Consider the following 16,337-nt stretch of genomic DNA (forward strand, 5'->3'; position numbering starts at 1 on the left):
CCATTTTCCAGAGGGTTTTTAAGGGTGTGTGGAGGGGGAGGCGAGGCGTCTACGTGTAAAGTGAAGTGAAACTTTCGCCTGGGCTCCAGAAAGAGCGGACAGAAAAGGTCTTTGTAAATTGTTAGTTTTTTTTTTTTTTTTTTAAGTCTCACTTTTAATTTTTAAATTTGAGATGTTTCATTCGATTTGAAAAATTCGACTAGGAATAGGTGGGGTTCGAGGATCGGGGGCGGGGGCAAGGGTTTAAAGAGTCCCCACCCAGGAGAGCACCTCGGGCCAGGAAGAGGAGTGAGTCAGGGTTGAGTAGTGTCCCCCGACCTCGCCTCGGCGGCTCGGGAGAAATGCCGGGCTGGACAAACAGCCCTTAATATAATAATAGCTTGTCTCTTTAAAAAGCAAAAGGCGGGGTGGGGGGGAAAGTTTTGTTGGCATCTGGTTTCTGATCTCATTATGTTGTGGTCGACCAATCCAGCCCTCGGGCCTGGTCCTCGGGTTTAAATCTGATTGGCCGAGAGCACATTTTGGGATGGTGCTTAGAGCTCGACGGGGTGGTTTCAAGGATCCCTTTTTTGGGGGGCCGAGGAGAGGGCGGGGCCGCCCGCGGGGGCCCCCTTGAAACCGACTAATTGGGATCGGAGAGGCCGAGGTGAGGGCTGGAGGAGGCACAAAGAAGTCGCTGGGTGCAGAAGGGAGGGGAGAGGGGGAGTTGAGAGGCTAGAGGAGGAGGAAGAGGAGAGAGGGCAGCGGCGCGCGGTGTCTCGGGCGGTTCAGTCCGACCGCGGCGAGCAAGCGGGCAGGCGTACCGCCCCCTCCCCCGCCCGGCCTCCCCAACTCTGCGGCCGCGAGCAAAGTTTGCGAAGAGGCGCGGGAGGCGGCGGCCGCAGCGAGGAGGCGGCGGGGAAGGAGAGCAGTCTCCGGGTTGGGGGCGGGGGCGGGGGGGCGCCGAGGAGCCGGGTGGGGGGCGGCGGCCAGCATGCGGCCCCGCAGCGCCCTGCCCCGCCTGCTGCTGCCGCTGCTGCTGCTGCCCGCTGCCGGGCCGGCCCAGTTCCACGGGGAGAAGGGCATCTCCATCCCGGACCACGGCTTCTGCCAGCCCATCTCCATCCCGCTGTGCACGGACATCGCCTACAACCAGACCATCATGCCCAACCTTCTGGGCCACACGAACCAGGAGGACGCAGGCCTGGAGGTGCACCAGTTCTATCCGCTGGTGAAGGTGCAGTGCTCGCCCGAACTGCGCTTCTTCCTGTGTTCCATGTACGCACCCGTGTGCACCGTGCTGGAACAGGCCATACCGCCGTGCCGCTCTATCTGCGAGCGCGCGCGCCAGGGCTGCGAAGCGCTCATGAACAAGTTTGGTTTTCAGTGGCCGGAGCGCCTGCGCTGCGAGCACTTCCCGCGCCACGGCGCCGAGCAGATCTGCGTGGGCCAGAACCACTCCGAGGACGGAGCGCCCGCGCTGCTCACCACCGCGCCGCCGCCGGGACTGCAGCCGGGAGCCGGGGGCACCCCGGGCGGCCCGGGCGGCGGCGGCGCTCCCCCGCGCTACGCCACGCTGGAGCACCCCTTCCACTGCCCGCGCGTCCTCAAGGTGCCATCCTATCTCAGCTACAAGTTTCTGGGCGAGCGTGATTGTGCTGCGCCCTGCGAACCCGCACGGCCCGATGGTTCCATGTTCTTCTCACAGGAGGAGACGCGTTTCGCGCGCCTCTGGATCCTCACCTGGTCGGTGCTGTGCTGCGCTTCCACCTTCTTCACTGTCACCACGTACTTGGTAGACATGCAGCGCTTCCGCTACCCAGAGCGGCCTATCATTTTTCTGTCGGGCTGCTACACCATGGTGTCGGTGGCCTACATCGCAGGCTTCGTGCTCCAGGAGCGCGTGGTGTGCAATGAGCGCTTCTCCGAGGACGGTTACCGCACGGTGGTGCAGGGCACCAAGAAGGAGGGCTGCACCATCCTCTTCATGATGCTCTACTTCTTCAGCATGGCCAGCTCCATCTGGTGGGTCATCCTGTCGCTCACCTGGTTCCTGGCAGCCGGCATGAAGTGGGGCCACGAGGCCATCGAGGCCAACTCTCAGTACTTCCACCTGGCCGCCTGGGCTGTGCCGGCCGTCAAGACCATCACTATCCTGGCCATGGGCCAGATCGACGGCGACCTGCTGAGCGGCGTGTGCTTCGTGGGCCTCAACAGCCTGGACCCGCTGCGGGGCTTCGTGCTAGCGCCGCTCTTCGTGTACCTGTTCATCGGCACGTCCTTCCTCCTGGCCGGCTTCGTGTCGCTCTTCCGCATCCGCACCATCATGAAGCACGACGGCACCAAGACCGAGAAGCTGGAGCGGCTCATGGTGCGCATCGGCGTCTTCTCTGTGCTCTACACGGTGCCCGCCACCATCGTCATCGCCTGCTACTTCTACGAGCAGGCCTTCCGCGAGCACTGGGAGCGCTCGTGGGTGAGCCAGCACTGCAAGAGCCTGGCCATCCCTTGCCCGGCGCACTACACGCCGCGCATGTCGCCCGACTTCACTGTCTACATGATCAAATACCTCATGACGCTCATCGTGGGCATCACGTCGGGCTTCTGGATCTGGTCGGGCAAGACGCTGCACTCGTGGAGGAAGTTCTACACTCGCCTCACCAACAGCCGGCACGGCGAGACCACCGTGTAAGGGGCGTCCCCAGGCCGGACCCGCGCGGCGCTTTCCTCTGCCCGGGGTGGGGCCCTACAGACTCCGTATTTTATTTTTTTAAATAAAGAACGATCGAAACCATTTCACTTTTAGGTTGCTTTTTAAATGAGAACTCTCTGCCCAGCACCCCCACAAGGTTTGTAATTAAAACTGTAAATAGTCTTTGTAAATTTAATTATATATATTTTCTATTTAAAAGAAAAAAAAAAAAAAAAAACCAGGGGTGTGGGCGCCAGGGCTGAAGAATGAGGTGTGTGTGTGTTGGGGGGTGTAGTTGGGGGGAGGGTTCTCTTTCTTAAGTGCCCTTCAAAACGCGCCCCTACTTTGGAGTTTTGTGGTGATATGGCAGGGCTGGGCCTGCTGGGAGAGGCACCCAGCCTGAGCGATGTTTTTGTTGGCTTTGAGTCGTTAGGAGTTCGTTCCATTCAACTAATATAAAAGCCAAACTTGTGAGCCTCCTCTCTGACGCTGGGCCTGTGGAAGCTGTTGGATATTTTTGAACAGGACTTGAATTCGTTTTGCTTCCTTCCCCCTTTTCTTTCCCTACTCATGTGTCCTGTCTTCTTCACTTACTCTTTGGAAAAGTCCCAACTGAGATGAAGACGTGGAAAAAAAAATCGGGGTGGGGGTGCTGGTGGGGAGAGGGCGGAGATCCGGTGAAGAATGGCTTGGGCCCCCTGGCCCCCTGGCTCCTCCCCTGCAGGCTGGAAGATCTTTCTCCTCTCTGGCTTCTCTTCTTTTCAATTCGCTGCACCAAGTGCTTCCAGTGGTCCGAAAATGCTTTTTGAAGTGTATTTTGAAAGAGCCCCCACCAACACACACGCCACCAGGAGTACTGATCCTGCCTCCCTGCATGTCTAGGGGAAGCATTCGCCTTTGAGCAGTTGTTTGCAAATTTGGGGGGTTTGAGATCTCCTAGCATCTCACCCCTTCTTTCCTTGCAGTCTGTTCACGCCCCCAGCCAAAAATCTCCGGCATTCAGGTTAGCAGTTTCTGGGTTGGTTTGTGTGCATTTTTGTTGTTGTTTGGGGCTTAATTTTTTTCAAAAAGCGATAAAGACGGGTGGGTTGGAGGGAGGGGACTGATGGGCTGGTGGGCTTTTTAGTTTTCCTTTGACAAAAAGACTGGTTTCTTTAAAACTTCTCCAGAAAAAAAATGAAAAAAAAAAAAAAAAAGGTGGTGTCTTTGCTTTAGAAGTCTCTGGACAGGCTCTTTGTGGCTATGGGGGTGGGTTGAGTGTTTACATAACATTCTATATCACAAGATTGATAGAATGTTTAAAGCAGATGTTTCTTATCTTCTCCTAACCCCCCACAAATAAAGTCAAGACTTTTTTTGTGATGGAGTCTCGCTCTGTTGCCTAGGCTGGAGTACAGTTGTGTGATCTTGGCTCACTGCAACCTCCACTGCAGCGTTTCTCCTGCCTCAGCCTCCCAAGTGGCTGGGAATGCAGGTGCACGCCACCACTCTTGGCTAATTTTTGTATTTTTAGTAGAGACAGGGTTTCACCATATTGGCCAGGCTGGTCTCGAACTCCTGACCTCGTTGTCTGCCCCTCTCGGCCTCCCAAAGTGCTGGGATTACAGGCGTGAGCCACAGTGCCTGGCCTGTCAAGACTTTTCTTAACTTCCTGAGAAGTGATGTCTAAAAGTATCCTTGCTGGTGTGAGAACTCCAGTTTCCAACACATACTATTTCTCTCAACTATTTGGAATATTTTAGAATTTTAATTCCAAAGGATTGGTTTGAATACAAGTATGCCTCATAACTCAGTTTTCACCATCTCCCGTTTCTTAACAGTGTAAATTAAAAGCTAATAATCATAATAATAAAGTGCATTTAATTATCTTCGAGAGATCTATCCTTTTAATTGCATTTAACAGGGTTGTAACATTTTATTAGTTTGACCAAACCACACCTCCTCCTCCTCTCTCCCCCTTACCTACTCGGTTGGGGGTGGGGCAGAGAAGAGTGCTCCCAGCCCTGGACCTTGCTCTCTTAGCTAAATGGTGATGGGAGAAATGGTGTCTTACCACCCTTTCTTGCCTGTCTTCGGGACAAGGGAGAAAGTAAGTTAGAACCCCCTACTTCGAAGTGTTTGCTTGTGTTAGTTTATGTTGGGGGAGGGGAACTGGAAATGTTTGGTGGTAATTGAAGTCATATGTGGGGCTTTGTTTGGAATTGTATGAAGCCTGTGGATTTCAGCAGCACCCCCTTCCAAAAATATGTAATTTCCCCCCAAATCATCTGTGTCAGTGGCTAGTTAAAGCTAGCTTTTTATCAAATGATGACAAGTGTGAGATCTCAACATGAGGTTCCCTTAATTATCAAAGAAGCAGGCGGGAGGAGGTGTCACTGCTCCCCTGGCTCCATTTGTTGCAAGATTCTAAAGGAACCCCGCAAAGGCTGCAGGAAAGAGTAAAATTACAAACAAATTGTGAGTGCCTCTCCTTGTAATAATGGTGAAAGCCAGAGAATCAGGTGGGATTTTCCAGTACCTGGTATTGAGCCCTGTGGGAAGAGGAGCTGGTCTCTGCTAAAGACTGGGGAGAGCCTCTCCCACCTATAAGCCATCCAAGATCTTGGCTCTGTGTGCTTTGGATGCATTGTCCCTGGACCCTCTTACTGAGCAACCCGCTCCTCAAAATCTCCTGCCAACATAAAGGAAGAGAGCCTGAGAAACTGACAAAATAAGTTATATGACTGAGGAGGAAGACAGATAATAAGACAATTGTATCTTTTGGAAAGAACAGATCTTAGAGATACCCTTCCCCTTCTTCAAGGGGATTAGCCAAGGGCTGAATTACCCTACTGAAAACTGTTGTGGAGGAACCCTCCTCTCCACACCCTTGTCCTGTTTCTTAAATGAAACACTCTTAGACCACAGTTTGGGGAATTTGGGGTAAGGAGGAGAAAGCATCCTGGAGGAAGACTCAGGTAAACCACCTGAGCTCACTGCCTCAAAGGGAGAGGGCACCTCAGCTCCCTTGTTCAGAAAACCCAGTTAAAAACAGGAGCTTAGAGATCTGCTTTTGGAGATTTCTAGGTCGCCCTATGAGCAGGAAAGGGTTCCCACGTTGTAAGTGAGCTGGTCCCTCCCTCTGGAAGAGCGAGGCTTTGTGTTTGCTGGAGGGTCAGGGCCAAGAAGGAAATACACTCACCTGTGGCGCCTGGGCCAGGGGCAGGTCTTAGGCCGGCTCTGCTTTCTGCCTGCTCTTCTGCCCTCCCCCAGGGCAATGCTCTGGGGTTTCAAGGTATCAGGCATTTCTCCTCCACACTCCCCTCTCTTAGTAATCAGGCTTTCCCTCCTCCCAGCCCAGACTTCCCTCCAGAAGACTTTAACGTTAGTTCCAAACTTTTTGCCCTTTAAGAAGATTTTTTTTAAGAGCTAGCTCTAGAAAAAGGCCACTAAAGTTTATCAAGACAAAATTCTTCTGAACATCCCCAAAGAATTAAGATTAGGTTCAGCTCAGCGGGATGGGGGACTGCTTTTTGTTTCAAAAGCTCTTCAGGAGGGTGGGGAGATGCTGTCCCGGGGATGCCTGCCATGGGGTCTGAGCCGGGCGAGCCCTCCCTTCTGCAGTCTCGCTACTCACTGTACCAGGGTCCCTCCTCCTCTAGAATCACTCTTCTTACCTTAAATGGATCTTAAACTGGGGGCCACTGACCATCTGAGAATCTCAAAACTCTTTGGACCTCTTCCTGGAAAAAAAAAAAGGAACAGATCTCCCATGAACATGCAATTGTGTGTAGCTAGGAAGTTTCTAGATCATCCCTCCCTGACCTCTCTCCCTACCTGCCTGCCCCCAAACTAGTTTTCGAGTCCCTGGTCTAGACATTTTTTTTTTTTTTTTTAAGACTGAGTCTCACTCTGTTGCCCGGGCGGGAGTGCTGGAGTGCAGTGGCGTGATCTCAGCTCACTGCAGCCTCTGCCCCCCGTTCCTGAGTTCAAGCAACTCTCCTGCCTCAGCCTCCTGAGTAGCTGGGATTACAGCCGCGGGCCACCACTCCCAGCTAATTTTCTTATTTTTAGTACAGTCGGGGTTTTACTACAATGGCCAGGCTGGTCTCAAACTCCTGACCTCAGGTGATCCTCCCGCCTCGGCCTCCCAAAGTGCCGGGATTACAGGCACGAGCCACTGCGCCTGGCCGGTCTAGACATTTTTTAGTCCTGATTACTAGCTACCTCTCCTTCTCTAAAGGACAGCCCTTACTTTCTCAGACTCCAGTATTCCCCGATCTCTAGTCACCTCTGCTATGGAAACAGGGTGGGGGTGAGGAGGGAAAGCCATTGGGCCTACAAAACCAGGAGTTCCCCCGAACCAGATTATTCACTCAGTTCAATCCTGCCCCTTGATCAGGTAACAAGTGATCAAGATGCAGCAGAGTGGAATATGAATGAATGAAATGTGTAGTTATGAAAAAAGGAGAGAGAGACAGACAATGTATGGCGAGCAGAGGCTTTGGCATGCTTTACCACTCACTGCAGTAGCAGCTGTGAGCACCTGTGGCATTTTTCTAACCTCTGAGTGTGTGTCCTCATCTATAAAAAGGCTGATAGTACCTGTCTGGTAACGTGAGTAGTAGACGGGACATGCATCTATAGGGCCCCCAGGCAGTAGTTCAATAAATTGTAGCACTTTTCCAATTAGAATACATTTCATTTCATTTCATTTCATGTCATTTCATTTCATTTATTTATTTTGAGACAGAGTCTTCCTCTGTCGCCCAGGCCGGAGTGCAGTGGCGCGATCTCGGCTCACTGCAAGCTCTGCCTCCCGGGTTCATGTCATTCTCTTGCCTCAGCCTCCTGAGTAGCTGGGACTACAGGCACCCACCACCTCACCTGGCTAGTTTTTTTTTTTTTTTTTTTGTATTTTTAGTAGAGATGGAGTTTCACCGTGTTAGCCAGGATGGTCTCGATTTCCTGACCTTGTGATCCGCCCACCTCAGCCTCTCAAAGTGCTGGGATTACAGGCATGAGCCACCACGCCTGGCCCCCACTTAGAATACATTTCTAAAAATAAAATCAATGGATCAAAAGATGGGCATTTCTTGACAGGAGAAATGTTACCAATAGTTTTTAAACTGTTCCCTGTCATTTAAGAGGACCACAGTCTTCCCTTCCCAGCACTTCCATATCATTTCCCCCCTCTGAAGAGGTACATCTAACTGCCCTTAGAATATGGATGATGACCTGATGACCGGTCTTAGCTGCTTCCTGCTGACAGGGGCATTGTTTTGGGGAAAGCAGCAGTCAGACTCCTCCTAGAGGTCTATCTAAGGGTTCCTAGCAAAGGGGAGCCATCATCCGAGGCTCTGATTGCCTGACCATTTGGAGTTTGGTGGCTTCTAGACACGAGAGAAGAAAACAAGTTTTATAAGGTTAAGTATGCATAAGTTAAACATATATTACACAAGGAGAGAATTTAGTGCCAAAGATTACAGAGACAAGAACTAAAATATACTAACAATATTGTACCCTGAGCTGTAAGAAATTAAACCTTGTATGGGAGCAGTTCAACTTTAGAAGAGATAACTGTTCTTGCCATATCTTTTAGCAGTTAACAGGTTCACCCTGGGAATTCTGGGGTTTGTGGACTTGCATGATGGCCATTAAAGCTTTTGCCTCTTTCCTGTATCTCCTCTCTCTTTCCTGGGCCTACCAGTCTCTATTATAAAAGATCAAGGTGGCTACTTTCAGGAGTTTCTCTAAAGTACTATCTGGTCCCAGGGCCTGTTTTGTATCTTCCTTCTGATGTCAGGAGCTGCCCGAATAATAAATTGATCCTTTAGAATTAGTTGTCCCTCGACTGAATCTGGAGATAGAGAGATGTACTTTACCAAGATCCCTCTTAGCCTCCCAGGAAGGCAGTGGGATTTTCATCAAATCCCTGGTGGATCATGGACAAGAAACAGTATAATTGAGGGGCTTGGTCCTAGTCCGATGGTATTGAAATGAATGGTACCTTCCTGAGGCCAAGCCAGTCCTTCCTATAAATCATAATTTGGCCAAACCTTTGTAGAGAGGGCTATGAGATGCTTTTCCTTCAGATTCTGAGGGTCAAAAGAATCACAATGGTTCAGGATACATTATACTCCAGAAGAGTATAAGCTGGGGGTGGTGAAGAGAACTGGTTGCCAATTCTGAAAGACAGGGAATAAAGGTGTCCCCCACTTCCTTCCTTCTTTCAGCAAATACTCAGGGTGTGATGGAGAGAGAAAGTGAGTATCTTTCCTGCAGTCTCCACCTCTTGTCCCTGAGCCCCGGTGACCTTGGCAGGTGCCAGCCATGGGTATCAATGTGGTATGTACCCATGAAGCAGGGAAAACCTGGAAAATAGGAATTAACTGCCCTCATCTACATCTCCTTTTCTCCCTCCCTTTCTTCCTTCTGTCTGCAAACTGAGTTCCCTGGGCCTGTTTGTGCCATGGAACATGGCCTCCTTCTATGTGGTGAGGGGTTCAGTCATCAGGAATTGGTTCTGCCCATTTACACCATGCCTGTTGCCTGGCTTTGGATCCCTCGGATCTGGTTTTTCTCTCTAGGGCCTCAGCCTGAAGCTTGGAATCTAGTTTGGCATTGAAAAGTTGGTTTAGAGGCTGTTTGTATCTGTTTAGAGTATCTCAAATGTGCCCTGCTGAATTTGCAGTTCTCAGCCAGCAGGGGTCGCTCCTCCATTAATTTCCCTATCAGAAACATTGTTGGGATGGGGGAACCCTCTCACTGAGAAAAGGAAAAAAAGAAAAACAGTTAAAGGCCAAAAAGGGGAGGATTCTGGGAGAAGAACCCCTTGGTCACTGCAAGTGGGCCCCCTAATCCTTATATCTTTCCGCTAGTTGATACTGGGTTAAATTCTTTGGTCAGGGGAGGAAAGGTTTCATTGGCACAGCTGGCAAGAAGAGCCCATCCGTTTGTCCTGTGGGGTCTTGGCTACCACCTCGGCTTTCTCCCGCCCCCTCTTGGTTGTTGGGCTTGGTCTTTGCCTGCTGCGAGCACGCTGGTGCCTGAGCTGGGAGGGGAAAGGGTGAAGAAAGGGGCCTGAGCCATGCCTGTGACTGTCAAGGTAAAGGCATACATGGCACCTCTGGGAAAAGTTGGTCTGATTGGCACATTTCAAACAGTGTGAGAGCAGCTGGGCGCGGTGGCTCACGCCTGTAATCCCAGCACTTTGGGAGGCCGAGGAGGGCAGATCACGAGGTCAGGGGTTGGAGACCAGCCTGACCAACATGGTGAAACCCGGTCTCTACTAAAAATACAAAAATTAGCCTGGCTGGGCGTGGTGGCGCCGTGCCTGTAATCTCAGCTACTCAGGAGGCTGAGGCAGGAGAATCATTTGAACCTGGGAAGCGGAGGTTGCTGTAAGCCAAGATTGCACAACTGCACTCCAGCCTGGGTGACAGAGTGAGACTCCGTCTCAAAAGAAAAAAAACAACAACAACAAAAAAAGAGAAATGAGGCCCAGAGCCCAGAAAGACACTGCCTGAAGCTCACAGCTAATTGCAGAATTGGAGCTCAAACTCAGCTTTTAGTCTATATGCTTTTTTTTAGACTAATTTTTTTTAGAGGAAGGTACAAGAGTTCCCCTATCCACCCCCCCCAAACATACATAACCTTCCCCATTGTCAACATCCCTCACCAGAGGAGTACTTTTTTTTTTTAGATGGAGCCTTGCTCTGTCGCCCAGGCTGGAGTGCAGAGGCACGATCTTAGCTCACTGCAACCTCTGCCTCCCTGGTTCAAGAGATTCTCCTGACTTAGCCTCCCAAGTAGCTGGGATTACAGGCACCCACTACCATGCTTAGCTAATTTTTGTATTTTTAGTAGAGATAGGGTTTTACCATATTGGCCAGGGTGGTCACGAACTCCTGACCTCAGGTGATCCATTTGCCTCGGCCTCCCAAAGTGCTGGGATTACAGGCATGAGCCACTGCACCTGGCCACCAGAGGAGTACATTTGTTACCACTGATAAACCTACATTGATACATCGTTAACAATCAAAGTCCACAGTTTACATTAAGGTTCACTGTTGGTGTTGTACTTTTTTGTTTGTTTGTTTGTTTTTGATACAGGGTCTCACTTTGTCACCCAGGCTAGAGTGCAGTGGTACCATCTCAGCTCACTGCAGCCTTGACCTCCTGGGCTTAAGGGATCCTCCCACCTCAGCCCCCCAAGTAGCTAGGACTACAGGTGTGTGGCACCGCAGCTGGCTAAGTTTTTTGTGTTTTTTTTTTTTTTAGTAGAGATAGGGTTTCGCCATATTGCCCAGGCTGGTTTAGAACTCCCGAGCTCAAGTGATCTGCCTGGCTTGGCCTCCCAAAGTGCTAGGATTACAGGTTTGAGCCACCGTGCCTGGCTTTGTGTTGTACTTTCTATAATGTATAATGACATATATCCAACATTAAAGTATCACACAGACTATTTTCGCTGACCTAAATGTCCTCTATGCTCTACCTGTTCATCCCTCCCAGCCCCACCAACCCCAGCAACCAGTGATCTTTTTACTGTCTCCACAGTTTTGCCTTTTCCAGAATATCATAGAGTTGGAATCATACTATATGTAGCCTTTTCAGATGGACTTCCTTGACTTAGCAATATGCATTTCAGATTCCTCCACGTGTTTTCATGATTTGATAGCACATTTCCTTTTAGAACTGAATAATGTCTGGCTATTCCACAGTTTTTCAAAGCAGGTTCATTGTGCCCTGTCTACCAACTTGCTTGAGTTTGATGAAACAGAAAACCCACAAACCCAAACAAGCTACACGAAAAAGACTTTTTACTTACAGATAGGCAGCAAGGGATGGCAGTAGCCTAGGATTGATTCAGCCAGTCCCCCGAGGCTCAGGAAAGTTGCCTGGGGTGGGTGGAGTCTTGTCAGTTTATGTCCTGCTTACATCGCAAGCAAACTGCCCTGGGTTTTGTATCCTAGGGACAACAGGACTTGCTGGGCTGAAGTGTTGAAGGACTTCCTTCTTTCCTTCCTTCCTTCCTTCCTTCCTTCCTTCCTTCCTTCCTTCCTTCCTTCCTTCCTTCCTTCCTTCCTTTCTCTTTCTTTCTTTTTTTTAACGGACATTCTATTTCTAGGAGGGTCTGGAATAGAGCTCAGGCTGTTCTGTCCAGTCCCTCCTTATCCCAGGATGCTGCATTCCCAGAACATTCTACAGTTATTCTTGAATACTACAAGTGAGAATGGGGGGAGAACTGGGTGGCCCAAGGCCACCCAGAGAACTGTCTGGTAAGTTTATTTATCTATTCACCTATCGAAGGGCATCTTGGTTGCTCCTAAGCTTTGGTAATTATAAAGCTGCTATAATCATCCATGCACAGGACTTAGTGTAGACATATATATATATATATATATATATATATTTTTTTTTTTTTTTTTTTTTTTTTGAGACAAAGTCTTGCTCTTATTCCCCAGGCTGGAGTGCAATGGCATGATCTGGGCTCACTGCAACCTCCGCCTCTCAGGTTCAAGCGATTCTCCTGTCTCAGTCTGCTGAGTAGCTGGGATTACAGGCACCTGCCACCACACCCAGCTAATTTTTGTATTTTTAGTAAAGATGTCATTTTACCATGTTGGCCAGGCTGGTCTCGAACTCCCGACCTCAGGTGATCCGCCCGTCTCGGCCTCCCAAAGTGCTGGGATTACAGGCATGAGCCACCATGCCGGGCTTGTAGACATAAATTTTTAACACATATGGGTAAATACCAAGGTACTTGATTGCTGGATTGTATGGTAAATGTTTACTGTTGTAAGAAACTGCCAAACTATCTTCCAAAGTGGTTGTACCATGTTGCATTCCCACCAACAATGAATGAGGGTTTCTGTTATTCTACATCCTCCACAGTATTTGGTATTGTCAGTATTTCAGATTTGGGTCATTCCAACAGATGCATAGTAGTATTTCATTGTTTGAATTTGCCTTTCCCCGATGACATAGGATGTAGAGGTCTTTTCACATCCTTACCTTCCATCTGTATGTCTTTGGTGAGATGTCTGTTAGAGTCTTTGGTCCATTTTTTTTTTTTTTTTTTTTTTTTTTTTTGAGACGGAGTCTTGCTCACTGCAAGCTCTGCCTCCCAGGTTCACACTATTCTCCTGCCTCAGCCTCCTAAGCAGCTGGGACTAGGGCGCCCACCACCACGCCCGGCTAATTTTTTGTGTTTTTAGTAGAGACAGGGTTTCACCGTGTTAGCCAGGATGGTCTCAATCTCCTGACCTCGTGATCCACCCGCCTTGGCCTCCCAAAGTGCTGGGATTACAAGCATGAGCCACTGTGCCCGGCCTGATACATTTTTTAATTGTGTTATTTGATTTCTTATTGTTGAGTTTTAAGAGTTCTTGGCTGGGCATGGTGGCTCATATCTGTAATCCCAACACTTTAGGAGGCCAAGGCAGGAGGATTTCTTGAGCCCAGGAATTTGAGGCTAGTCTGGGCAACATAGCAAAAAAAAATTTAAAAATTAGCCGGGCATGGTGGCACATGTCTATAGTCCCAGCTACTCTGGGGGACTGAAGCAGGAGGACTACTGAGCCCAGGGAGATAAAGGTTGCAGTGAGCCATGATCATGTCACTGTACTTCAGCCTGGGTGACAATGCAAGATCATATCTGAAATAAATAAATAAATAAATAAATAAATAAATAAATAAATAGTGGCTGGGCACAATGACTCACGCCTGTAATCTCAGCATTTTAGGAAGCTGAGGCAGTCAGATCACTTGAGGTCAGGAGTTTGAGATCAGCCTGGCCAACATGGCGAAACCTCGTCTCTACCAAAAGTATAAAAAATTAGCTGGGCGTGGTGGCATGCACCTGTAATCCCAGCTACTCGGGAGGCTGAAGCATGAGAATGGCTTGAATCTGGGAGGAGGAGGTTGCCGTGAGCCAAGATCGTGCCACTGTACCCAGCCTGGGCGACAGAGCAAGACTCCATCTCAAAAAAAATAAAAAATCAGAAACATTTTAAAAGATTTCTTTCTTTGTATATTTTGAAGAACAGTACTTTATCAGATGTGTATTTTGCAAATGTTTTCTCCCAGTCTGTGGCTTGTCTTCTCATTCTCTTGACAATGTCTTTCTCCATATGCCTTCACACACTCATTAGCAGAGTTTTCCAAACTGCAATATGTAATCCATTAGTGAGTTGCAAAATCAATTAGTGAGATGTAACTAGCACTAAAAAAAATTAGAACAGAATGGAATAGAAAAGATCATAGTGCAGCACCAATGGGAAGGGTAAGTAATGTCTGGAAAAACTTTGTTTTCCACTTACATGATTATATAAGTGCATGTGACCTGGATCATACATAAAATGTATAGGTTATAATTTTTTTTTTTTTTTTGAGATGGAGTTTCGCTCCTGTTGCCCAGGCTGGAGTGCAATGGCACGATCTTGGCTCACTGCAATCTCCACCTCCTGGGTTCAAATGATTCTCCTGCCTCAGCTTCCCAAGTAGCTGGGATTATAGGCGTGCATCATCATGCTTGGCTAATTTTGTATTTTTAGTAGAGAAGGGGTTTCACCATTGGTCAGGCTGGTCTTGAATTCCTGACCTCAGGTGATCTACCTGCCTTGGCCTCCCAAAGTGCTAGCATTATAGACGTGAGCCATTGCGCCTGGCCTTTATAATTTTTTAAAGTCTAAAAACTGCTACTCTAAAGGGACATCTACTCTGTCCTCAGGTTCTCATACTCTAATAAGTCAAAAAAAGAATAAAGGTATACGAACTAATTAAAGAACACTTTGAAAATATTACAGAATATGTCAGTCTGTACCAATTTTATTTCTGTTCTCAGGGAATGCAGAGGTAAATGACTGATTGGTAAATTAGAGAAGACTTGGCTCCCACAAAATCCCCACTGGCCTCCTTTAAAACTTTAAAACTCTTAGTTGTCCTGCTTGGGTTGAGGCCTTTATCAGATCTCAAGCTTTTGATAACAAGGAGTACTTTTTTTTTTTTTTTTTTTTTTTTAAGACAGGGCCTCTCTCTGTCACCCAGGCTGGAGTACAGTGGTGCTGTAATCTCGAACTCCTGGGCTCAAGTGATCCTCCTGCCTCAGCCTCCTGAGTAGCTAGGATTATAGGTGTGTGCCACAACACCTGGCTAATTTTTTTGTTTTGTAGAGACAAGGTCTCGCTATGTCACCCAAGCTGGTCTCGAACTCTTGGCCTCGAACAATCCTCTCGGCCTTCCAAAGCATTGGAATTACAGGTGCGAGCCATGACAGCCAGCATTTGGCCATTTAGAACACTTTGTCGTGAGCTCTTGGACCTGGCCAGCTCCAAATGTTATCCCTTCCTGCTCCTTCTCCCTGCCTTCTCACCCTAGAGAGATACGCGGGCTGATTCCATTCCCAAAGGAGTGACCGAATGATTCTTGGATTCAGAGCAGCATAGGAATAAATACTAGGAATATGTTCTTTACATCTCTGGCTAGGCAAAAAATACATACATACATGTGTGTGTGTGTGTGTGTGTGTGTATGTATTTATATCCGAGGTGGGCAGATCACAAGGTCAGGAGTTCGAGACCAGCCTGACCAATGTGGTTTCGCTCTTGCTGCCCAGGCTGGAGTGCAATGCATGATCTCCAATCACTGCAACCTCTGCCTCCCAGGTTCAAGTGGTTCTCCTGCCTCAGCCTCCCAAGTAGCTGGGATTACAGGCATGCACCACCACGCCCAACTAATTTTGTATTTTTAATAGAGATGGGGTTTCACTGTGTTGGTCAAACTAGTCTTGAACTCCTGACCTCAGGTGATCTGCCCACCTCGGCCTCCCAAAGTACTGGGCTTACAGGCGTAATACTGGGATTACACCCAGCCATAATAATATTTTTTTTGTTTTTTTTTTTTTTTTGAGACGGAGTCTCGCTCTGTTGCCCGGGCTGGAGTGCAGTGGCCGGATCTCAGCTCACTGCAAACTCCGCCTCCCAGGTTTACGCCATTCTTCTGCCTCAGCCTCCCGAGTAGCTGGGACTACAGGCGTCCGCCACCTCGCCCGGCTAGTTTTTTGTATTTTTTTTTTACTAGAGACGGGGTTTCACAGTGTTAGCCAGGATGGTCTTGATCTCCTGACCTCGTGATCCGCCCATCTCGGCCTCCCAAAGTGCTGAGATTACAGGCTTCAGCCACCGCGCCCGGCCCATAATCATATTTTTAAAGCTACATTCAAGTTATAAGGAACACATGCCCTGAGGCAGGTCTGGCTCTAATTGGGAAATTGAGACCTCTTGACTTATAAAATTTTGGGCTCCATTCTTGCTGCTTATATCTATTTCTGGGACTTGCTGGCCTGAGGACCCCACCCCTAATGTTCAGCCCTCTGCCTGGTGCCTGGCCTGTTGCTTTCCAGTCTCCCAGTCTGGATCCCTGCTCCCTGACCCTTGATTTCCTAGGCCATACCTCGACTATCTCCCCACCGTCAGCTACCTGCCAGGGATCCTGGGTCCCTGGATTTGACCTCTTGCTTGCTTACCCCATGGTTCATGCATGCTACTCCTTCTGTCCTTTACTTTCTGTGATTTCTTGTTCTCCCAACCTACTCAGCTGCACTGCCCGCCCGCCCTTAACTCTGGCTCCTCCTACCACTATGTTCTTGTTATTCCTCAGCTTCTGGGGTGACTCTTCCTGCTTC

The 16,337-nt window shown here is 48.9% G+C and overlaps 1 protein-coding gene across 1 annotated transcript; it reads left to right on the forward strand.

Moving 5' to 3' along the window:
* The first annotated feature begins 465 nt into the window (after positions 1-465).
* On the forward strand, positions 466-2,854 carry FZD2 (frizzled class receptor 2). Its single transcript, XM_010353982.2, has one exon. It carries the CDS (start codon positions 974-976, stop codon positions 2,669-2,671), a length of 1,698 nt encoding a protein of 565 aa, XP_010352284.1. The 5' UTR covers positions 466-973; the 3' UTR covers positions 2,672-2,854.
* Positions 2,855-16,337: the final 13,483 nt, after the last annotated feature.

This window comes from Rhinopithecus roxellana, chromosome 19 (assembly GCF_007565055.1).
Source record: "Rhinopithecus roxellana isolate Shanxi Qingling chromosome 19, ASM756505v1, whole genome shotgun sequence".
NCBI classification, from domain to species: domain Eukaryota; kingdom Metazoa; phylum Chordata; class Mammalia; order Primates; family Cercopithecidae; genus Rhinopithecus; species Rhinopithecus roxellana.

Bases quoted from the DNA above. Each gene is read 5' to 3' on its own strand.
- FZD2 (XM_010353982.2), top strand. From the start codon at position 974: ATGCGGCCCCGCAGCGCCCTGCCCCGCCTGCTGCTGCCGCTGCTGCTG.